At 44.6% G+C, this 25,186-nt stretch overlaps 1 protein-coding gene across 2 annotated transcripts in view; it reads left to right on the top strand.

Annotated features, from left to right (window-relative positions):
• Nucleotides 1-24,984, top strand: part of LOC135400190 (stomatin-like) — a 43,893-nt gene extending 18,909 nt beyond the window's left edge. Inside the window, exons 2-9 of one of the 2 annotated variants that reach the window (XM_064631929.1) lie at nucleotides 6,964-7,076; nucleotides 10,164-10,236; nucleotides 14,429-14,511; nucleotides 14,667-14,870; nucleotides 15,252-15,307; nucleotides 16,235-16,313; nucleotides 18,486-18,675; nucleotides 24,604-24,984. In XM_064631929.1, the coding sequence (XP_064487999.1) occupies nucleotides 6,964-7,076; nucleotides 10,164-10,236; nucleotides 14,429-14,511; nucleotides 14,667-14,870; nucleotides 15,252-15,307; nucleotides 16,235-16,313; nucleotides 18,486-18,675; nucleotides 24,604-24,641 (836 nt within the window). In that variant the 3' untranslated portion in view covers nucleotides 24,642-24,984. The remainder of the gene's footprint in view (nucleotides 1-6,963; nucleotides 7,077-10,163; nucleotides 10,237-14,428; nucleotides 14,512-14,666; nucleotides 14,871-15,251; nucleotides 15,308-16,234; nucleotides 16,314-18,485; nucleotides 18,676-24,603) is intronic. The other variant, XM_064631930.1, reaches the window with a different exon arrangement.
• Nucleotides 24,985-25,186: the final 202 nt, after the last annotated feature.

Genomic DNA, 25,186 nt, shown 5'->3' with positions numbered 1-25,186 from the left:
TCAACGGTCTAGGTGTTGTAAAAAATTCGTAAATTCGCGGAAATCCTTAAAAAGTCCACATTTCAGGGTTAAAGTTTTCAATGCCGATAAGACGCTAGAAATATGCGCTTCACATAGAACTGTAGAATAACTCATCATTTATGCGTGGATAAAAAAATCAGGAAGTTGTTTTTTGATAAACTGAAGAAATATATATACTTGATTGGCTCTGCGCTGGGCTTTCAGAGGTGTTTTAGGACACCCTGACGGGAGGCATCACGTGCCCCGTGACCTTCTGACGCCATCCGCTCAAACGTTGCCTGCCTGCGTACTGCTGACGATTGCCCAACAAGGCCGTAACAGCTGTCCAGTACTGGCATGGCGACGTTTGACTTAGAAACATATATATATATATACTTTTTTTTTATTGTGCTATACTCGCGACGTAGGCTTTGCAGCGCTGTCACCGAGTATAAGCGCACGCTGATCCTGCTGGCCTCAAAAACCTTGAGGTGAAACTGAAGGTGAAAATTTTAGCAAAAGGAATGCCGGAAGCTTTTCTAGAATTAAGTCAATATTTTACATATATAAGAGCTCTTTCAACTAGCCCCAAAGGATAGTTCAAGTTCGCTTGACTACAGAATTCCTTTTTCCCCTTTTGGCGCTTGCTGCCATGCTGCTTAAAGTATGTCTATAAATTTCGACCTTGTACACTTTCAGTACCTTTATGCGCCTCTCGCTCCTTCATTTCAGAAATTAGTACCTGCGTTGGGATATCACCCGCCCTATACTTAAAGCGCGGTTTTATGAGCAAAATCGAAGCTTCCGTTTAAGCCGTCGAAGCTTCCGTTTTTCGTTTATGGTCACCCAGATCATTAGGCGTCAAGATTTGGTTTTCGAATGTTTTTGGTTTGAATGGTTTTTGAATATTTTGTTGCGAGCTACTTCAACGTTCCCCGGACATCGTCACAGGAACATTTCCCATGTGATGTCGCACAAAAAATGGCAAAAAGCTCATACCAAAGTCATATACATGGCGACAGAAATTAATTATTTTTTTTTGTGTGTTTTGTTCCTCTACCATGACACAGCACCATCTGTAAAATACTCAATTTGAAACTTTCTCAATGTGAAGATTGTCCGTGGTGAAGCGTTGTAGGGGTTGTTTTTGAAAAACGTGCGCTGCTGAGTTATCATGCGTTAGTGAGTATGATATCATTGTCAGATATCATTGTATCATGTGCTGTAGGTCTTTTGTCCTGTGTGTCGATATCACGGAAGTAAACAACGGTATAGTAGCCTGGCTATCGTCCCAGTACGCATTCTCTGTCGCGCCCGGACCGAAGGCATGGGATGTGCTGAGCATCAATGCTGAAATCGTAGAACCCGCAGTAATTTACCATGGATTTTACCCGTGCTTACCCGCGGATTTTACCATGTGCGCTTATGGCAGTGCAGTGGCCCAAATCTACACGGCGGAGGATCGTTAGCGTCATGCCTGAAAACATAGACAAGAAAAAAGGTTTTACAGCCCGATTGAAAAAATCACCAGAATTATTCTGGTGTTCCCTGATCTTCCTGGCGTTAACACTAGACTCTTTTGGTGTTTGTAATGTGCACATCAAAAATTTCTGGCGTGACACCAAGGTGATTCTGGTGCTGTCGAGTTCTCCTGATGTCAACACCAGAGTGGACTACTACGACACCAGAATGATTCTGGTGCCTTCTAGAATGCTTGGTGTGCGCACTAGACAGACGTAGTGTTTTAATGTGACCGTTAGAGCGGTCTGGTGTGGTTCACAGACACCAGACATACAGGCGCCAGGGTACGAGCACTACACGTTGTTACCATGAAAACCGCTATTTACAATGGTCATGAGTTCCTTAGCGCAACTTCTTTTACAAAGGAATGATAATTCGCATCGCAAATAATTCCCCGAGTGTCGAAATTGACAGGCTTTGCGGCTTTCATTCGAGTTTGAAAACGAAACTTTACGCTCTCATTGTCACATAAGACAGCGACAGCGCCATCGGCATTAGTGTCTGTTTTGAACTCAGCGGGCTGGTCGAGGTGGTTGAGGTAGCGTTTCGTCCTGGTTTTCAACATGAAAACTTCGCACGAATTTGAATACCTTTGAATATGTGTTTTGACGTTCTGCATTATATGTCGTAGTTTGCTTTCCAACCTGTGCACAAGTGGAAGTATGAGAAAATACCAGAGATGCATTCGGGGTAGATGTGACGAATGGTCATTGATGTGACGTCTGGTCATTGATGTGACGTCTTTGAATGTGTGTTTTGTCCGGCATCATGTGAACTGATTATTCATGGGATATGGACTACAAGAAGAGAGGACGGAAAATGGCTGAAGAGTTGATCGAGTATGCTTTTCTAAATTATAACTGTGTCGCATGTGATGTATTCACACTCGTAGAAGAAATAACATTGCTTCTTTTTGTACTTTTATATTGTGGAGTGCAGTGGCGTAGCCAGACCGCCAAGGTAGGGGGGGGCTCGATACAAAAACTCGCCCCCCCCGGTGATCCTGGGTGCGACAACACACAATACTTGTGCGGTAATTGATTTGGGCGTTCACAATACAATTACGCAATGATTTCCAATGAGGCGGTGTCACGAGATCGGAAGGATTTTGAAAAGCTCATACTTTGAAAACCGTTCAAGAGTGCCGATTAGATAGACGCCATGAACTTTAAGAACTTTCGCGATCATTACACTGTTCCCCCTCCCCCCATATATTATTTTCTCCTCGGATTTGCGCGATTTGCGTGGGTCCGTCGTAGCAGGTAGGGGGGGGGCTCGAGCCCCCCCTAGCCCCCCCCGTGGCTACGCCACTGGTGGAGTGCATACTTCTCCTAACTGTGTATCATCAATGGTAGCAGTAATACAGACAGTTTTGTTACACGTGCTTGTCTGTTTCTATTTCTGATTCTCAGTATACTATATGCAAATAATTAGTTTAGGCTGCTAACAGCTGAGACACCTTCGCCAGTAGAAAGAAACCTGTGGTATCTTGTTGTATTGTTGACTGGTTTTATTAGTCGCTAACATTAATGAGTGCATCCCAAGCAGCCTTAGTACCGCAATAACGAGCAGACCGTGTTGGTTGAATGTTGCACATTCATGTATGCATGTCAGGATCCCTTCGTGGTGTTTTATGATGCTCGACTATTGAACATTATGCTGTTTCACGCATTCGATACTGTGAGGTACTTGGCTCCTCAGCGCCCTCACGAGGCTCTGAAAGCTGTGCATAATTTTGAACGCTTAGAGAAAAACAAACAGGACAGCACTAACACCGTGTTCGTGCTGTGGTGCCGCGCTTGCACTATCCTGCTTTCGCTCTCTCACACACACACACACGTCTACAGCTATGCACAGCTTTTAGTCCATTGTGAGGTTCCTAACGGACCAAGTACATCACGGGATTTAACGCATGAGATATCATAATGTTCAACAGTGGAGCATCACAGAACACCAGGGATCCTGGTGTGCAACACCAGAGCGCACACATCAGAGGTCCTGGTGTGAAACACCAGAGAACAGACATCAGGGAATTCTAATGCTAACATCAGAGAACAAAGCACCAGGAATGTCCCAAATCACAGCCACCAAAAACACTAGAATGATTCTAGTGCTTTTTTCAATAGGGAGAAATGACATGCATGATTTCAAGAAAATGTCACGGAAGGAAATGGGGTCACTGTGACACCAGTAAGGAATAAAATCGAATTACATATGAAGGGTGAGCTGTGATACACTACAGGTTAATTTTAGGAGCAAAAAATATATATCGCCATTTGAGCTATAGCTGAATTTCGTTAAAATATATTAGAGGCTGTAATCCCATAGAGGAACTTTCATATGGAACACCAGTCGCGAGCAAACGGGAAGGAGAGAAAAGCCAGCGAATGGAATATGTTGCCCTAATTCGTCGTTTCCCGTGAAACAACAAGCAGTAAAACAAGCTACGGTAAAAGAAGGAGAGCGATTCACCACACGCCGCTGTAGAGTGTCTTTGCTGGAGCTAGTAGTCGCCAAAGCGTCATCGGAACCTATAGGTTCAAGATATCCGAAAGTACAACGATGACCACCACCAAAAGGAGTGGTTTGACAAACCAGCAACACAAATTGAGCTTGCGCAAGTCTGTCGAAATCGAACTGTCTCATAAAACTGCAGCTAATATAGGATACTCCTGTGTAGACTGTGTTGTACGTCCGAATTCCAAAAAGGAACAAAAAAGGAGCAAAGACCGAGTCGATCTGCTGTTACAAGAGACTGTACGTGTACCAAGTGCGGATTGCCCTCCGAGCCAGCCCGCCAGGAAAGTTAAACAAGGCAGTGAACATGAGAAGCGAAGGGAGAGCCTTGAACCGGATGTGCCGAAGCGTGCACTCTTGAAAAAAGGTTGTACTTTAACTCCTTTTCTCGCCACATATATCACTCCCTTTTGGAGAGTACAATTACTCTCAAAAAAGGAGTCTCCTCACTTTCTTTAGGGAGTGGGGTTACGCACACTAAACTTTTTACGCCGCTTTTGGTGTCAGTTGGGTGCGTCATATCGCACACCTTTTTGAGTGTTGCAGCTACACCCAACAAGATGGGTGTAATGAAATACACCCACCTCTCAGGGTGTATTTCACAACACCTTCAAGCTTTTACACTTAAAAGGGTGTGAGTTATGGCACACCCACATTACCTCTAAAAGGGTGTAACATCTACTTAGCGGGTGTGCGGCTTCTTGGTATACGCTGGCAATTGGACGATACTCTGACTGGAATCATTTTTGGAGTTCTTTTTTTTTTTTTTTTGCTATAGTCGTGACGATGCCCGCTTGAGTGCGGCCAACAGCGGCAAGCTACTTCGACCCCCCCCCTTCCTTGATGTAAATCAACACCCTTAAGCAATGGCGTAACTTGTGCAGCTTTGTTTCCATAGCCTGTGTATCATGCATATCAGCCAAAGTACATGCATAACATGGACATGAAATGCATTGTGTTCTCCCAATATAGCAATTTCAAGGTGGTGCCGTAGTGGGTCAATATAGGTCTGATAAACGGATAAGGATATACGCGCTTCAATTTTGAGATACATTTTAAACATCACATAAATGGATGACGAACCAAAAGCTCACTTACAAAGGCATTTCCTTTCTAAGAGAAGACAGATACTATATACATTGCTTGTCGTGCAAGCGACTGCAAATTCGATAGCCCTGCTCTCGATCCAGTCAAAACGAAGGGTGAGGTGTGTAAGTTTCATTTGATTATATGCATAAAAACACACACTGAAGTGAGGAATTGCTTGGTGTATGAACTCGCGATCAAGATAACGTTTGTGTTTCTTACTGGTTTTGGTACGAGGGAAAACTAAGACTCAGTGCACACGCCATTCATATTCCATGACAATGGCAAACATTTTACAATGAGGCAAAACACCCTTCAACCATTGCACCCTTATTACACCCTTTACACACCAATGTAGATGTGCACCCAATTCACACCCATCTACGGGAGGTTCAGCTTCGAAGTGGTGTAATGTTTGTGTGATCTCGGTGTATATTGCAAAATACACCCCTCTTGCACTAACATAGGTCTGAACAAATTTAGTGTGCGCTCTAACCACTACTTGAGAGTAATATTACCCTCCGGCAGGCAGAGAGGGAGTTATGCTACTCCTTTGAGGGAGTGAGGATACTCATTTTTTTAGAGTAATTGTACTGTCCAAAAGGGAGTTATAGATGTAGCAGGAAATAGGAGTTAAAGTACAGCCTTTTTTACGAGTGTGTGAAGATGAGTCACCCGACTTGGGTCGAACACCAGATACTCCACACCGAGTCTACTTCCAGAATGCCTGTGAGACATATCCTCACAAGTGCTCATTCTTTCATACATATGAGCGCGTGGGTGTTCGGTAGTTTCAGTGAACTGTGTGCAGCCACCACATTGAGATCGTCGAAATAGCTCTACCAAAATAGGGAAATTACCTCTTTAGTGTTGACTCACTCAAGTTCCAGCATTCGTTTTTCTAAAATTTGTGTTTTACGTCCGAGTTTTTAGTGCCAGCAGGATCTGCGTACACTTATACTCGGTGACCGCGCTGCAAAGCCTACGTCGCGAGTATAGCGCTGAGAAAAAAATTATTTATTCAGTTTATAAAAAAAAAAAAGCCTTCCTGATTTTTTCTCCACGCATAAATGAGGAGTTCTCCTACAGTTCTATGTGAAGCGCGTATTTCTAGCTTGTTATCGCCATTGAAAATTTTCACCATGAAATGTGGACTTTCTAAGGATTTCCGCGAATTTCTGAATTCTTTACAACACCTACGTCGTTGAGAAAAAGCTCAATACTTTTTTATTATAGACTGCTGTTGATGGGCTTCACACCTGCAAAGTTTCGTTTTGGTAGATGCTGTAGCTATGTTTATAAAAAATGTGTCAAATGTCAAATTTGGGGAAATTTTGAAGTGTTTCCCAGGATCCTGCAAATCCCAAATTTTGCGGTAGACTATTGAGACTCGGTCAGTGGGTGACATTATCCTTCTAGAAAACACGTTTAAATTTTGGATTTCTTCGGTGCTGTAGAACGCTCACAGCACGCTTCCAGAGGGGGCACGGTTTTTGCTCCAAGCGCGAAATTCAGAGCCCCCTAGCGCCGGAACGCGTCGCTATTTAGGGCTAATATTTTGGATTTGGGATACGTCTACCACCACAATGAACTCTGATTTTTTTCGTAAAAATCGGTGGGGATCGAGCAGAATCGCAGGAGCACTTGGCGCGGAATGACCCAGGTGTCCTGTTAGGTATCACCGAAATAATAAACAACGAAATATATCTGTATACGAAAATATTTTCATTGTTTCACTTTTTGATGCACGTACACACGCAAAACGTGAATCCATTATTTGTAATTTGATTTTACGTCTTGTTATGTATTAATAATTTTGTCTTGTGTTCATTCCATCAGAGCCAAGTATGCAGAGGAATAGTGGCGGAGGTCTGTGTGCCTATCTTCTCACAGGCATTTCCATTTTCTTCATTATCCTTACGTTTCCAATCTCTCTCCCAATGTGCATTAAGGTAGGAAAATATCGGCTGTCACATAGAAACATAGTTTCATACTTCGCATAAGCTATGAATGAAAAATGTCTGTTGCTAGGATGGGGAGTGCGCCTTGAAACTGAATGTTGCTCTTGAGTTACAATATCGAAATGTGATATACACTGGACTCTGAGATAGGCTATTTCTTACAACCTCTAAAGTTTTGGAACCGACTTGTGATCAACAAAAAATGCGACGGAGAAACCTAGCGGCCGCTTTTGCATTTATCCCAGGAACGCAGGATTTTATTTTTCTGTCAAGTGGCAACAGTGAATCTGACCGCCGCATTCTGGCTTTGCCTTGAGGGATCCGTGCGCTTCCAGGGTCCCCTTCATTAGCTTCGGCGATGCATTGGGCACGCGCTCGCTGTGCGTGCAGGAAGCGCTGCCAAGCCTATAGACCTATCACTATTTACAAACAAATGGTCTCAGATAGCACAATAGTACGTAAAGAGCGACGAGAAAGCAGGCGAGCTGGTGATAATTGATCTTCATAACGAACCCGGAGACTGGGGAAAAAAACACACTAAACAGGAGTCTAAACAGGAGACTACTGTTTATTGTGTTTTTCCCCCGAGTCTCAGGGTTTGTTATGAAGTATACGCGATTCTCTGGGAGTACTCAGAGCAAGCGCGAACTAAGTGGTACTAACAACGTTCCGATTACGATATTGACTTCCGAGACGATGCAACCCTTGGTGGCGGTTTTTTTCTTTTCTTTTTCTTCTTTCTGCGGTAGACTGAGAACGCGAAGCGCATGCTGGTGGAGACCCCCAAAGGGGAGGGCATCGATATTACCGCTTGCGAAATTCCCGGTCTCGGAATTTAGAAACTGCTGTATTGGTGAACCTCTGTCTTCGCTATAGTTGTCGATGTCTTTCCAAGCCGTTCTAGGGAATCAAAGACACATTTTAGCGACCGTTAGGCTTAGCTGGGTGGACACGCCACACTTCGGTGTCTGGATTTTCTGTCCAGGTTTGTCTAGGTTCGCTGCTGCCATTTTCCGGCGCGTAACTGTGCATTTTGTGCAGCTTATTTTCAGTTGGGTGCCACGAGACATTTATTTCCAGAAGTTTATTTTGCGTCGGGAATTTCGGCCACTTTATTTCGACGTACACTTTCGGTGTGCCACTTTATTTCGTCTTTCCGCAGTCCGTCGTGCGGGGCAAGTTCTAACGACTTTCTCGGGGTACGGATAGTAACTTTCAATTGCGTCTTATAATGTTAGCAGAAACTGTTTCTAAATCGACCCATTGTAGGAAATGACCTAAGTGCCAGAAAAAGTTGCCCTCGTTATCTAGCCTTGGGGTAGACCACCACCTCCTACATTATAACGACCATGTCATAATCGGGCTAACTCCCTATGAAGAGCCCGTTCGCACGATCCGCTAGGGGCGCTGCTCGTCGGCCCACGAGATCTGAATAGTGATTGGACAATGGAAATTTCAATTTTGAACGCGCAGAAGCCGACGTACGACTACCGCGCTATTTTCACATTCCTTCAAGATCGTGGTGTCAGTGGAGTTAAGCTGTAAGGACGTGTGACTAGGAGCGGATGATGTTTCGACAGGGTAGACTGACTGCTGTTGACCTCCTCCTGTGTTACACGAGGACCTATGACATCCACTGTATGACAGTAGAAAGCACTGCACACATGTGGGATCGAACATGAGATTTGACAATGCGCCGTGCTGATAGTTCCTGCATGAAAGCATCATGTGGTGATCAACACTCCGCGACAAATTTTGTTTGTGTTGCTCAGCAGTGCTCCCTTAATCACTGAAAATTACGAGAACCGGAGTCCAAGTGACACAGAAATGTTCTGGATCGGCAATCTCTTTCAGCCTCCTTCCACCATTTTGTTCCCTCGCTCAAACCTTCGTTGCTGCGCGCTTTCAGCTACGCACTCACCTGTTCTGGTAAACATATTTTCTTCCCCGATTCAAACTGCAGTGGGTGAATGGCAAACACTGCCAAGATCAACTGGATGTCATGTCCTATTTCACGCGCTGCTGAAGCATTTTGTACGTTGGATAATTGTCTGGCGTTCGTACACGTGTGTTTTTTTTTTCGATTCCTCTTGACATGCGCAAGTCTTGCACTCAGTGTGCCGGGTGAATAACCTGTGACCGATAATGCTGTGTGTGGTCAGACAGAAGGCTTCTTCCATGTGTGCCACCCCAAATTGGCATAGTAGAACCTTTCCTAGAAGTTTTTCACTGAAGTCGTCTGGCTACCTTTTCTGATATTCCATCAAACTTTTGGATAATATGGGCTGGCGATAATGTGACTCAGTAGCTGACTGTTGTTACTCATGCAGCATTTTCATTATACCTTATCTTGCGAAAGCCTTAATGTAAAACTGTTTACTTTTAAGGCGGTTGATTCCATAATTTATTCTACTTCAAAATAAAACTGTGCGGAGGCTGTCAAATGCCTGCTGAACGTTCATGCACACATAACATTCTGGAACAAGCTGTGGTGCTTTTTCTTTATTATTTTTTTGAAGGGACAAAAGTACGATGGCCTGCGCACTTTCCTCCTGTTCTTGCTTCAGTTCCTTGCTAGGAAAGGTTCAGTGCCGCCTTGTCATTGCTTGTGTTTCACCTTGAGCAGATGTGCTCACACTAATGTATCAATACGTGCAGCATTAGCATTTGGTGAAGCTGCACCGACACTGATGGTGTGGTGACGAGATTGTGTAATGTTGTAGTGTGTGGTGCAATTCACATAGCAGGACAAACACAGCATCTCTGACCGGCAGTCAGAGGGTGCTGGTTCGAATCCATCTGCTGGTGCCTTTCCTTCAACTACCATAATACAATTGGAGATTATGTGTGACCTACACTTTCTATTTTATGTGCGTTAAAAACACACCTGTTTTATGGCCGAGCATCCCGGGTTCATGCACATGTCCTGTTAGTGTTATTGTGGTGGCCACTTGTGCCGTACTTCGAATGTTTGTTCAGCTCAACTTTTTGCTTTTTGTGAACGTGAGTTCAGTTGAGATTTGTCTGTGGTAATGTATGCTTATTGCCTTCACCATCGTCTTTTTTTTTTCCTGCCAGACTGTTCAGGAGTACGAGAGAGTTGTCATATTTCGACTGGGACGCCTGGTGAAAGGGGGAGCACGTGGCCCAGGTAGAGGAATTACAAAACTAATGTGCTATTGTAGTTGATTAATGCCCAATGTGTGATTTGATGCAATAATTCAATCTTACGTACGGGCCCATCTCGGAAACATATATCGGTTTCTGAATGGGTTTATAGTTGTGGCTGGTTGTTGTGAACTTTGAGCTATAGGAGACAGCAAAGGCACGTCAGCCCCTGTGATGACTTTTTGTTCAAGATTTGTTGGTATAAAGCGCAAAACCCAATTTCCCCTCGTTGACAACTTAATTACTAATCGAGAGTCATTGAGTAACGCGCAATGAAATATCCAAAATAGAATTGGTTATCAGCAGTGATGGCCACCAACTACTTCTACAGTAGTTTAACTATAACTACTAACTACTTTGTGATTGAGTAGTTTAACTAGTAGTTCAACTACTTTTCAGGGGAGCAGTTAAAACTACTTTTTTAACTACTGCAATGTAGTTTAACTACATCTATAACTACTTAACGTTGTCCACCAACACCAATCCCTCGTAGTGTTCTTGGACACCTAAATATGAATCACAAGCAATAATAAACTTTCGCTCAAGCCATTGCTACGATCGTCAAATACAAAGCTTGCGGCGGGATTCCTTCTGTGCCTGCGCGATAAACTAAGTTACAGAATTGTTTCACAGCAAATGAGGCTTCACTAGACGAGCATTAAAAGTGAAGATTTAGTACATTGCTCTGCACCACCGTTCTCATCAAACAAGTAGCTCAAGGTAAAAGTCGGAAGCATAATCGTGCCGTAAAGCTTGCGGCAAAATCGGAAGTAGTTGGCGCCTTCAGTAACCTAACTACTGTAGTTAACTACTTAAAATAGTAGTTTAACTAGTAGTTGCCACTACATTTCTGCAAGTAGTTGATAACTACTTTTTAACTACGATCAGGTAGTTTAACTAGTAGTTTAACTACATGTAGTTAACTACTGGCCATCACTGGTTATCAGTGCTGGAGAAATGAAAATCAATGTGTTACGGCATGTCACGTAAGAAAAAACGTGTTGTGAATTTGTGGCTCGACTCTATTACGAAAGATGTACACCGACGCAAAAGATAACGCTGTGGATATTTCTCAGGTATCAGCACATTTTAGTTTCAATAGGTAGGCATATTGAGGTGAGTTAAAATGAACTGAGAGGGGTTCAGATTGGCTTAAGCTGGATATACATAGTGGATGAAATGTCAGGAAACATAAGTGATTTCACAAAAGAAAGGGTACATTGTATGTCTGGATGTTATTTATGTTAATACGCCTTGCAGTATGTACAGTAGAGGTGGTTAGAATGAACCAAAATTTTGCCCAGCATACTCAATATAGGACACTAAGGTTAAGCTGAAGATATTGTGCGTCATGTTGACGATTTCTCCCGTCTGTTATTCAACACACCGCAGCCATTCCATGGTGTGGAATGGTGGACCTGTTGGTGGGAGCCCATAGTTTAATAAGAGGGCACACAAAGCAAAAAAAAAAAAAAAAAACCGGACGCAATGTTTCTGAAATTCGAGAAAATGTCACCTCCTTGTAACGACTTAAAGGTATATTGTAAACCACGAGTGAGGCGAAAAGGGAAGCTCGGGAAGGGAGGGAGGTGACTGGCAAGTCAAATAGAAAAGAAGTTCTTCCTGAAGGGCGAGATGAACCACGCCCGTTTTCTTGTTGGTTGCCCGTTGTAGCTGGTAGCAACGTTTTTTAATGCAAATAGAGGATGACAACCGGCTCACGAAGTGGCGATAAAACTTCCCAATTATCTTCATTCAAATAAAGTTGGTGTTGGCTCACGAAACCTTCTTGGGTGGTCTGCAGACAAGCCTTGATGGATCCTAATACGTCAAACTGGGCCCGTTGCTAATTCACTGCAATTAAAAGAACGAAAACCACAAGAACGATGAGAAAACACAAGCACTGCACTAACGAGAAAGCCCATTTGCACAGACACGACACGCTTAAAATAATTCAGAAATTCCCTTTCCTTATCCAAAAGGACCAACAGATGCCCCGGTCCTTCCACAGTCCCCTGTTCCCTCCAAAATCAGATATGGGCCCCGCATTTTTTCCCCTACCGTTGCGAATCTTCCTCCTTATCTTGGTATCACCAAAGAAAACGTGATAGAGTTTTAGTACATCGTACGCTATCGCCTTTGCGTACGCAAGGGATAGCGTTGTTGGTTCTGCGCACGACCATAACAGAAAGGGAGCTTCGCGCAGTGTGCAGAATCACCAACGCTATCTGTTACGTACTCTATCGCTTTTGCGTACGACGTACTAAAACTCTCTATTACATCCGCAGGATATTGGTGCCACCATTGCGTAACTTTATCAGTTTCGCGTTTCGTAAGACGTGGTCTAGTATCTGCCTCGTACATAAAGTTTTCCTTCGTATCTTCATCGCGCAATGGTATTTATCATTGAAAAAAAACCATCAACGCATGTGATTGGCCGCTGCGAATGCACGTGGTTTTCTTTTGCCAACGACGGGTCGCGTCATCTGGCGTTGTGACGTAGATTGTTTGCAGACAGCCAGTCATCTATTGCATGCACACACTCAGAAAAACATTTCGCAAACTTGTCCCTGTGTTTTGAGATACACCTATTCGCCTCGAGATCGAACAGCGTCGCCACCATGCGGCTGCTCCGTGAACTGCCTTTAGTGGGGATGCGCGGCTTGAGCAAGTGCTTTCGCTGTGGCCATCGCGCTCGAAAACGTGCTTGGAAGGCCCAATTTCTGGATATCTGAGCTTTTACAATCACTTGAAAATGAGTGAAAATGACTTGGTGGAAAACTTTTTTCAACTTGTCTAGTTCTCTGCACAAGCGTGCTTAGCACGGAAGAAAACTACAGAACGTGCATATGTTCCAGTACGGGGATTCCACTCGGCCTTTGTTTTATTATATTTGTCACCGCGGTTCTGTGTGTTAAACAAAATGTACCAAGTGCTAAGGCCAATATTGTAACAGTATTTTTATCGTAAGTATAAAACTATGTCACAGTTATTTATAGAATGGTTTCTGTGCTAGCTGTCCTAAATTACTTCATGATGCTCAGTTAGGATATTATATTATACACGCGCTAAACACAAGTTGTATCGAACGTATTAATACATGGAATATGTGAATACATGAATATATATATTTATGACACGTGTGTTTTTTGGGGCTTGAAGCACGTGTGCAACAGCGTGTTTCAGAATATATACCTGCCGCTGGAACCTGCGCCATTTAGTGAATGCCCACCCAGGAGACGAATTGCAAAAATTGTAGCGAAGGGCTTCAATACTTATTGGGCTATTCTGCCCTTATGTTACATTCTTGCACATTTGTACATTTAGATTCATTGTTATTGTTGAGTACTACATTAGTACGTTTAGATCAGTGGAGACAGGAATTTTGAGTGAGTTTTTTTTTTAAGTCCTTGTTGTCTCGACGTAAGATAAAAAGGTACACAGAAAGACAGCACACACACACACACACACACACACACATAGAGATACGATGATGAGATGGGGCTGATGCCGGCCAGCATGCTAGGCGCTGCACAAGCAATACACAAGCGACGAATACATATTCGAGCGACAGCAGCAAAAGACTAAACAAAATTACGCTTGGAACAAAGGAGGCAGTGTTTTCCTTCAAAAGCACACAGAACATTTTGTTTTCATAACTTCGCGACTCGAGCGCATCGCAGTGCAGTACTATTTGTCAACTTTCACATATTATCAGCGTTCTAAGCATCGCATATCAACACATCCGTAATATATGTGAGGCACTGACAGCGGCATTTCAACCAGAAACACTGCGATATCTGCGTAGAAAAGCCAGAGCCTGCTGCGTCCGATCATGCCGTATTCCCACTAGGGCATCCGTCGCAGCGCCACCTACAGTTCGATCTCGAGGCGAATAGGGCCGAAGGAAGGAAGAACCGCCTCGCTCGTGGTGTGCAACAAACCCCAATATCTGAGCTCGTTCTCTGTTGTCTTTTTTGTTTTGTACGCCCTTTTATTCAACTATAGGCACTAATGGTGACAAGAAAAGTTTACACAAGTTGACAGTAAAGTTTAACAAGAAAAAAAGAAAAGAAAGAGTGAATGGTGAAACTATGGACTTGAGGCATGAATTGAAGGCAGGCGCTTAGGCAGTTAGAAGTCTTCGTTTTTAATGCATTTCATTATGATTCTAGGCATGTTCTTCATAATTCCGTGTATCGACACCTACATGAAGGTTGACCTCCGGACAGTGTCATACAATGTTCCAGAGCAAGAGGTATGCTTAGCGCTATTCCTAGACATTTCTTTTACCGGTGAGCACTTGAATCACGAACGATACATGCTTCTTAGTGCTGCAATAAGTCGTCCTTCCTAGATTGATGACTCAACAGGTGGTGCACAATGTCAGCTGATGATGGTATGTCGTTGTAGATCTTAACCAAGGATTCTGTGACAGTAACTGTCGACGCTGTGGTGTTCTACCGTATCCAGAATGCAACAACCGCAGTGACAAACGTGGAGAACTGTGGCTATTCTACTCACCTCTTGGCTGCTACCAGCCTGAGAAATGCTCTTGGCACTAGAAACTTGTCAGAGATACTATCGGAGCGAGAGGCTATTGGTCACACTATGCAAGTGGGTATACTTTTACTCAACTGTATGAGTCCAGCTTTCGGACTATGCTGCAAGTTGTCCCTCTCTCTTAATTATACATTGCTTGCATTGGTTTAGTTGGTTCAGACTATATCAAAGCAGATCTGCTGAGTCTAGGGATGTATTGGTGTTCATTCCGTTTCAAATGCAACATGAGAAAAAGCCAGCAGCAAGTTTGCGCGATTTGCAGCATTATAGCTTTGTGTGCTCTTTGGCCTGACAGAGCCTTGGGCAGGTTCGGCGTTGCGGCTACATGTTACGTTTTAAGAACTTTAAAGCATTAACAGACAGACAGCAATGATTTGCTTAACTGTTCTATTCCGAACCAATGCATATGTACAGATGTGTATTATTTGATCGTAGACCAACTTGGATGATACAACAACTGCCTGGGGAGTGAAAGTGGAGAGAGTCGAAATGCAAGTTACTGCCTTATTGTACCTTATGTATTGCATAAACATACTTCAAAGCCGTAAACAGAATAATTCAACATTTTTGGCCGGGCAATGCAACTGTGGAATATTTTGCGATGCTTTCACTTCATGTCACCATCATTATAATCCCAGTGGTGATCAGGCACGTATCTTTGTGAGCATCATTGATACAATGTTGCTGTTCCGACGCAACATTGTCTGCCTATGAGGTCTACCCTAAATGGCCCCAAATGAATCAGGCACCTCGAGTTACACGTACAGGTACAGCAAGACTTTTAATGAACATAGCAGGCCTGTGTTCGTCCTGTGTTTTCCCCTCAAACTTAATATTAATATCAAGACTTTTAATATCGTCACGTAACGTAAATGCACACAAAGTTCGTGATCTAGTTGACCCGCAGCTCAAGGGCGAAACTGCAGTCAACCATTGTACCCACTGCCCACATGTACCAAATTGTACCAAATCTTCGGTAGACTCGAATTTGAAATTTCTGATGAAAGGTACTACGTGCAACTTAAAAGCACATGTCTGCACCAGCGGACTCTGTACTGCAGAGGACTCTGTATGGCATTTTTCTACAGGAGTTTCCTTTTGTGAATTCCTTTATTTCGCTAGTTGAATGCTCATTGTTGACTGCATAAGCACTCGATGCCTGTTGAGGAAGTTGCAAATGGTTGAGGTTGCATCACCTGCTCGTGTGCTTAGGTAACCTCTACCGCGTACTAAACTCTGAGCATATTGGTATCCCACATTAAAACAGAGATGGACGCAAAATGATATCTCATCCTGTTCATATTTGAAACCCGGTGACTTTATTATGCATAATAGGGTTGTCATGAGACGGAGTGCAAGGTGCCACTTAAGCTCGTACTGTTTCATGCACGGACTTATAGCACCAATATTTCCAATAGAAAGGATGTAAGGCTCCCAGTGCAGATGCAGAGAGTTATGGCAGCAGAGGCTGAAGCTTCCAGAGAAGCAAGAGCGAAGGTATGCAAGCTGTTATCGTCTCATTACTATAGTACTTAGGATATTACCCAGTATGAGCTACGCGTTGTTAGTTTGTTGAGCTATGTCGTTGACAATGCACACCAACCATGCTATACTGAAGCAAGTCTAACTTAAAATTTCATAAGCTTTGTGAAATGTGAATGTTTACCACCTCTTTGGAGCCACAAAAGTATAGGCGTCTCATCTGTCTTCTTCCTTTCTTTGTGTGATACCAAACCACGTTACACTTTCATTTTTACAATCACGTTACATTTCTTGTCATCATTGTCATTGTACCTCTGCGTCCTTCCTCTCTCCGATTTCTGAGAAATACAGCTCATTAGGCTGCCGTTTCGAGTTCCTATATCAAGCTTTGCCCATTGCTCGTCTGTGACAGAAAGCCAGAGCTTGCTGAAAATTGAAATCGTTTAGAAAGGACCTCCTTCTAGTACACTACAGAATGCACTGAATTTAAGATTGGTGAATGACCTCAAACTCTCATCGTGAGAATGAAGACACTAAATTACGTATTTTTAATGCAGGCATAGCTGACATTGATCTAGACATGTGGACGCAGTATAACACGTGGACGTGACAGTCTAGTCACAGTGATAGTCCACTACTACTTCAATTTGTTGAATTTGCTATTATTCGAATTTGAACCACACAAATGCGCTGGCAACATCGGCTGTATAGGATGCCTAGAAATATGATTATTAGTAAGCAGAGCCCTGCATAGATAAAAACTGCGTATTTTACACGACGAGGCCAGGAGTGGACAGCAGTGAAACTTGATTGGATTTGATCATCGACATGAGAGGAGGACAAAAACAAATAAACGTCTATCTGTCAGACCTGATCAATCCCAGATGAGTGAACATTGTAACTGATGCAGAAAAGCAATTGTTAAGTCGATCTACCCACTTCAGAGTGTCTTGTGCGTGTCACCAGAAAACAAAACTGTGATGGTGCCTTCTACGCGGCGCCATCCAGAGAAATTTCGACTTTAGATTGCTAGGTACCAGATAAGCCGAGTACCGCAGCACAGACTTATTTGGTTTAGATGCGTTGTCCCAATGCAAGAGCAGCGTCGACTGAGCGAACTGCGCTTGTCGGTATGTTATCTCCGCGAAAGCAGTATATTCGGTGTCCACAGGTCTCTCATAGGAAAGACGCTAGCGTACGACATCCCTTTCACGACAGAGCAAGATCACCCTAGCCAAGAGTGTTAAGCTCTGCCCTGACGTTCCTCGAGCAACCTCAAACGTAGTATAGTCATGGCAGAGGCAAAAGAACCATCTTTACGTCGAGTGTTCCATGTATGCCGCCAGTAGCAGGGTCCTGTAAGCGAGATTAGATTGTCTGAACGCCCAACACTTTAACATAGTAAAAATTATGAGTTCTCGACAATCGCATTATTGAGTGGGTGCTTTGGAAGCGCTCCAACGTTTCCTCGAATAAAACCCAGCTACTAGATATTTTCTTTTTAACTTCTGTAACTTCTCGACACACGACAAGTGTTTCCCATCGGCTGAACTGTGACATACCCTGCTACTTGCTGCTTTTCACTTTAGTGTGTGCATTTCTTCTTCCTTTAACCAACTGTGTGTAGATCTACTGGGGTAGCCAGCCCTATTTTGTCGCGACGTACGTCCCCATTTTTCGTTTCTTTACCATGATCATCATCGTTTTGGGCATCTTTCACATCACAGTTTCCTAATAGTGTTGTAGGATGCTGCTCTTAGGTAATGGCTTAGTGTGTCTGAAGCACAGCTTAAAGTATCTTAGGCGGTACCAAATGTGCTACATACACGCAAAGGTAGCACATTAAAGGACGTTTGTAGCAGTCAAGTACGTAGAAGTGAACATGTAGTAGAACTACAGCAGCTTGTTGGGAAAGGCGACTCACAGTGACAAACATTGATTAATAATGACACGAACTTCTTGAGCACACGTGAACGTCTGTACACTTATGACAAACACGAAGCTTAAGTGTCTCCAAAGAGGATTTATGCGCAAGAATATTGAAGATTTGAGTCGCTTATGTTCATGGTCTGTTGCTGTTATGTGTACTTTCTCGAATGGAAAGGACTTCGCACGGATGTAACTTGAGTGAAGCCCTTTGTTCCGTGCCTTTTGAGTATCCCTTGTTCAATCTCCCGTGTCTTGCAGGTGATTGCATCTGAAGGAGAGCAACGCGCAGCCCGTCCACTCAAAGAAGCCGCTGATGTGATATCCATGTCCGGTCCAGCTTTACAGCTTCGCTACCTCCAAACACTGACATCAATCGCAGCGGAGAGAAACTCGACCGTTGTTTTTCCTCTGCCCATGGAATTCATCAAGGGCTTCAGTCTTGGGGCCGGTGGGTAGTAATGAAATGTATTTTCTTGGTGCCATCCAAGCCTTTCCTGGTGGAAGTTTTATGCGCCGAACAAAAGTAGACAAGACAAGTCCATACAGGACAGAAAAACGTTCCAGGATTCTGAAACATTTGTAGCACAAAGGCATTTATTGGAAATCGCTGCATGTGAAGTACAAGAAGGTTCCTATAAGAGCTGCATCCCACAGGTGTGAGAATTTCTCTTCCCGCTGTTGCGATCGTGGATCGGAGCGGTAGCGCAGCGAAGATAGCCAGACAAGCGTCCGTTTCGAGAGACAATAATAAGGGTTTATTCCGTGTCCAACTGCAGTTGTCGGTGGAATATTTGACTGGATCACCACTGGTTGGGCTTTACTGGGTGCCCTCCGCTTTGCAACTAACACGTGACGTGCTATCCTAATTGTTGTTATTATTCAGGAAAGAAGTGATACAATGGGCAAGAGGGCTCTAGGTTCACATGGTCACGGGTCAGGGCATAGTGTTTGACTAATATTAAGGGACTGTGGTATCAGAGACGCCACCGCATTGATTTCCGTGAAACGTGGCTCATTAGAACGAGCGTAGAAATGCGGGGTAGTTGGTAACTGTATATAATGATAAACGGAACGCAGCAAGGGACACGGACGACTGCACTTTTGTGCACTTCCTCGTCCGTGTCCCTGGCTGCGTTCTGTTTATCATTATGTGGCTCATTAGGATGCGTGCATGAGGGGTACAGATAAGTAGGGAAATGAACGAAACCATATAACATACACAGTGTATGTACACTTATTGTACAAATATTGCATGACTAGACGTATATGCAGGCTACAGTAACGGTTTAGGCTTACAAGCTAGGCACTGATCTACGTAGTTGCGGCTTTTGTTCCGTACCCTTGCACTCCACGGACCGGCGAGCGTCGACTCGAGCGGCGTAGGGGCGCGTGCTGGCTCGGTTAGTTGCGGGGGAGGGGGGAGGGGGGGTGCTAGTGCGTTGTCGGCAACGTCTCGCACTCTCAGCAGATTGAAGATGGGGAAGTGGTGCAAGAAGTAGAACACGTCCGCTTACTACGGGCGAATGTGAAATCGAGGCATATGAGTCGCTGAGCGTAAAATGCTCCGGTTGCAGTTCCGCCCTCGGCAGTTGAGCCCAATCTGGCTATCCATGGTGGCCACTGATGGGCTCGAGGGCTCGTCCACCTCCATTGGGGACACATGCGACTGGGCAAGCTGAGTTCTAGGCCACGACAACCCGCTCCGTCCCATACACAGTCGTGTACGACTGAGGCTCTTGCGCTTGCCTCAGTTTGGAGAGTTCTCTCCGTTTCCGGGACCCTTCAGTCGTGGTGGCTGGTGATGGTGGAGGTCCGTCTGCCTCCTCTATTTTCCTTTTGGCATCTTCTCGCTGTTTGTGTCCTATAGTGGTATGTCGAGGGGGCGCCATAGCGGACAAGTCAGAAATTTTCGAAACTGCAGTTATTTATTTATTTATTTAATAACACATACTGCGAGCCTTCTTGACCCAAGCAGGAGTGGAACACAATACAAATATGTACAATAGAAATGAAACAAAACATACTGATACTGATATGGTTATTATGTCTCAATTGAGAGTACAAAAAAATACAAGACCACGAGGCCTGGTCTGTATGGTGGTCTTAACAACAAATCCAATCACACAATATTGTACTTGTGAGGATATACATATATATACGAGGGGCGTTCAAGTCAAACCGGGACTTTTCATTTTTTGCAAAAGTAAAATGAACTTACAGGCGAGAAATTAGTTTTATTTTTCAACGCAACCTCCAGCTGCACTAATGCACTTGTCCCAGCGTTTCACGAGGGCTTGGATGCCAGCAGCGTAGAAATCCTTACCGGCCCGTAGCAGCCATGATCGGACCGCATTTTTGACCTCGTCGTCGCAGCTGAAGTGGTGGCTCCCAAGGAACGCCTTCAGTGGCCCGAAGAGATGGAAATCGCTAGGGGCGAGGTCTGGACTGTAAGGGGGATGTGGCAGCAACTCCCAGCCAAGTTCCTGTAAGGTGCGTGTCGTGAGATGCGCGGTATGCGGGCGTGCATTGTCCTATAGAAGGAGGACTCCTTTGGTGATGAGGCCCGGCCGCTTTTGCTTCAGCGTCTTATACACATTCCTGAGAACCTGGCAGCATTATGCACTATTGATCGCACTATATGCACGATTGGTATCGACACATGTTATCCGTCAGTCCTTGAGGATCACGCGCTCCACAAGTTGGATGTTCTCAGGAACTCTGACACTGGGCTCTGAGCCGCCCCGGCCGGGATCGCCCAGCACTGATGTACGCCCGTCTCGGAACCGTTTGCACCACTCAAATGCTTTGCTGCGACTAAGTATATCGTGGCCATACTGAGCTTAAAGTTGTCTGTGAATTTCAGATGACTTTACGCCTTCATTCACGAGAAACTTCATGATAATTCGCTGTTCGATGTGCGCGCTCACCTCGTTGTCGGCCATCTTGTCCAGCACGTGTCTTCTGTTTTGCACAAACTTTGGACCACAACGTGGTGAACGGGGAGGCCTGTCGCGTGTGAATGTGACGAAAAAGAAGTAGCGCGAGCCATTTGTACACTCAGGAGACAGAAAGTCCCGATTTGACTTGAACACCCCTCGTACAAACAACATATAGAGGAACATACAGCACGCAAAAAACAACACATGGACATAGAATTTATCCACAGTAGTGTGTGACACATCAACACGACAGCAACAATTGTTAGAGTAACCAACACCTGACCACTAAATAACAACGTCCTCAATGAACACCACACATGCTCAAGCTCACTAGCAAAGCCACCTGACAGCATCACACCTGATGGCAGTAAGTTCCATACAGCCACTGTCCCAATTATAGGTTGCCATGAGCCTCGTTCAGAAACACGAGTGTCAGCTACAAAAGCGCCCACTTCCTGTTGAAAGGGCACCGAGGTCACCCCTTTTTTTCTTATTTTTCGGTGCATAGTGTTCTCCAACGAATAAAATTAGTTTCTGCGAAAGGACGAGGAGCGCAGGTAACCTACAGAGCCAGCCCGAGGGCTCTGTTCCGCACACCTTTGAAAAATGCTTCTCCTCGTGAAAAGAACCCATCGCAGAACCAGAGGACGTCGTGACGTATGCTACTCCTCTCACGTGGCCAGTGACGTACGGCGGCGTAGCTCTAGCATGTAGAAGCGGCGCGTGAACTGCGAAGAAAATAAAAACAAACAAGGCACGGAGCCTCCAATACGTCACGCGAGAATCGTGTCGGCCGTACGTGGCTCGTTTCTCCGAATGTTTCTTTGTACTCTCCATTGCACAGCTATAACGCACCGCAGAGCGAAAATATTTTGCATGGTGACTCCTGGTGCACAGCTTGACAGACGAGGCAGGATTTCGAGCCACGGTAAATGTCACCTCAGAGCTCTTTTAACGGTACTGTACTCTTTGGTGCGCATTTCTGAGCATGTGGCCGGATGTAATGGCAGCACGCCTTGTCGCACGACGCTTACGTTGCTGATTTTCGTCCATCGCATCCGCATTAGAGCTCTGCATGAGGCGACTTTTCCGGGCTCTACTCTGCCTGGGCACATCGAAAAATGGTCAACCCGGCACGGGACTTCCTGTTTTTATGACGCCCGACTCGGCCCGGTGACTCAGCGAATAGAGCCCGGCATAGCATTTCCATCCGTGACTTACGCGGTTCTAGCGCATATCAAGAAAATGTATCAGTAAACTTATAAGAAGACAAAGTCACAAACATACAAGAACATGCGGTTTAGCACCGCTACAGCACGAGACCAAATTAAATCCTGAACGCACGCGGGCAAGAGCGTTATCGTTAGACTAAACGTTTTTGTCGAGGTAGACGATGTATAACTTGGCTCTGGCATGCATTGATATTAAATGCAACCTCGGCCTTCAAAGCAGATTCATGTCATCAATCATTTATACTATTTCAAATTGATTCAAATTGAAATTCAAAAAATTCAAGTTGAAAAGTCAGATTAAGAAGTCACTAAGCATAGGTTGAAACCATTTTTAGGTCGCAAGAAGGCTATAGTTTCTGTTGGCATATGTTGCCTGTAGGATGGACCACTTAAGAAGGAGGCGGGAGGCCTCAATCTTCCCACGAAGAGAGGCCCACGATCCTAAACGGTCAATTTTGTTCTGGTTTTACACAGTCAAATCTGTATATTTAAGGTTAAACAGCAACTTGTGTTCATCTACTCTTGTGGAACGAGTTTCCTTTGCATGTCAGGTGCTCAGACCGAACAGACGAGCGCTTGAAGACTGCTTTTTGAAGAAAATTTAGTTAGTCAAATTGTGTGTAGACACTTAAGCCTGGTTTAGAGTTCGACGGAGCTGGGCGTTACGATGCACGACGCACCGCCACGCATCGCGAGCCGCCGCTGGAGAGTTCATAGTTCAACGCCACTCGGCGAAGCGCGGGGACAATGTACGTCTACGTCAGCCGCCGTCGGGAGGGTAGCACAATACTCTACATCTGGCGGTGGCCAGTGGGCTGTGGACGGCGTGGGCTTCGGTGGACTCGCATTTCCCAACATGGCGTCGCCCATTGGGCTTCTGATCGAAACTGGAAAGTAGCATCCGTGCCTATATAATAAACGACGGATGGACTACAGAGACAAGCAAAAGAAGGAGAACAGCTGGGAAGACGTGGGACTTTCTTATTCAATTTAGTGTCTATCTTTGGGGCTACCAACCGTATTACAGTAGTACAAACATAACAGTGCCAACGATTGGAGCTCGGATTGTCCTTAGTCGGCTTCCAGCACTCGGGCTCAGATATGACTGCTTTCCCACTACAAAATCTGCAAATGTCCGGTGCTGTTTTCATTGCGCTACGCCGAAACGCGTCAGACTGTGATCCCGGTAGGATGAGGAAGCGTGGTGTAGCGAACGCTGGCTATCGGCGCGCAACGTGGGCGGCGGTAGGCGAAGACTACGTCGGACTCTGAGGGCCAGTTCTCACTTGGCGACGCCCGACGCGGCGTCGTGAGCGGGCGGCGGAAGTAGAGGCGCATTTCCGCCGCCCCGTCAGCGCGCACGATTTTCATGTTCCCAGCACGGTGACCTCTCCGTCGTCCAAAGCAGACGAAAAATCAGGGGGCGTGGCTTTTCTGTTTCATCCTATTGGTCGCCGTCGGTAGCTGTCTTCTCGGCAGCTCTCGTCGACATCGTGATAGATGTTCAGCATGGCAGTTTTTTCGGCTCGACTTCTCTCCTCTCCCGACTCCGGAAATGCGCGTGTATTTCCGCCGCCCGCTCACGACGCCGCGCAATAAATAAATGCTACATGCTACATGTGCGCAATAAATGTCGCAATAAATGCTACGTGTGCGTTGGTGTATTCTACAGGCAAGTTCTAAAGGAATATGTGTTTCCCGTATTACCAATGTATTATAATACATTATTAGTAATACACTGTTTCGAAAGTATTACTGTATTAGTGTTATAATACACATTTTCAACCAGTATTATTTATTAGTATTATAATACAAAAATAGTATTACAGCCCAGTCCTGATACCGTACAACAAAGATTCTTGGACCTTGGCGCAGTTTCGGTCATCAGCCTTGGGCTCTTCGATCGCTAGTGGAGGAACGCGCCTACTGGACGAGATCGAGGCCGTTGCCTTGATACTTTCGCAGGCGTGTAATGCTAACGCATCAAATCATATCAAGCCACACGCGCTGTGGTAGTGTCCCGCAGCCTAAGCTGGGAAACACCGGATGACATCATTATTCATAATATAAGTGCTGCTGCTGCTGTTGTGCTACAAACGTATGAAGTGCAGCTGAGACGACGATTTTTATCAAATTAGTTATAGTGATACACGTATTCTACATATTGCATGTTGTTAACAAACTGCTTACACATTTAATTTTCAGGTCAAAGCAAGACCCTATTGCACAGAGAAGACGTCTAATCACAGCACACGAAGGCCTCGGAAGACGCTACATGAAGTGCTGCCGCTAGTTTGCACTGGTACCACTTGAACTAGCTGCCTTCACTTGGATCACAACCATATCATGACCTCATGTCCTTTCACATAGTAGCCAGACTTATACGTAGCGCGTTACAAGTAGTTGTATTACTGGTAATCAATTACTTTGTTGAGTAATTTATTGAGTAATCAGTTACAGTTCGGAACAAGTAATTTTTCCAGTAATCAGTTGCATTTTTGAACCCGTAATTTTTCGAGTAATCCGATTACAATTTCGAGTAATCAATTACCGAGTATCGAGTAATAAATTATTTTTGAAATACAACCTCACTCATAATACCAATGCTCTGTGACAAATGTCCAGGACCTTTGTTGGGGAGGGGGGGGTATGTTTATTCAGACAAAAAAGAAAGGACAGGTTAGCCAGGCAAAGAGCCGGCTTGCTATACCGAAAACAAAAGGAAAAGGAAAGAAAAATAATTAAGGAAAGGAAAAATAAAGAAAGAAGAAAAGAGACACTAAACAAC

The sequence above is a fragment of the Ornithodoros turicata genome, chromosome 7, assembly GCF_037126465.1.
Source record: "Ornithodoros turicata isolate Travis chromosome 7, ASM3712646v1, whole genome shotgun sequence".
Classification (NCBI taxonomy): Eukaryota; Metazoa; Arthropoda; class Arachnida; order Ixodida; family Argasidae; genus Ornithodoros; species Ornithodoros turicata.
Note: the sequence above shows the minus strand (reverse complement) of the source record. Positions and strands in the feature narration are given on the sequence as shown.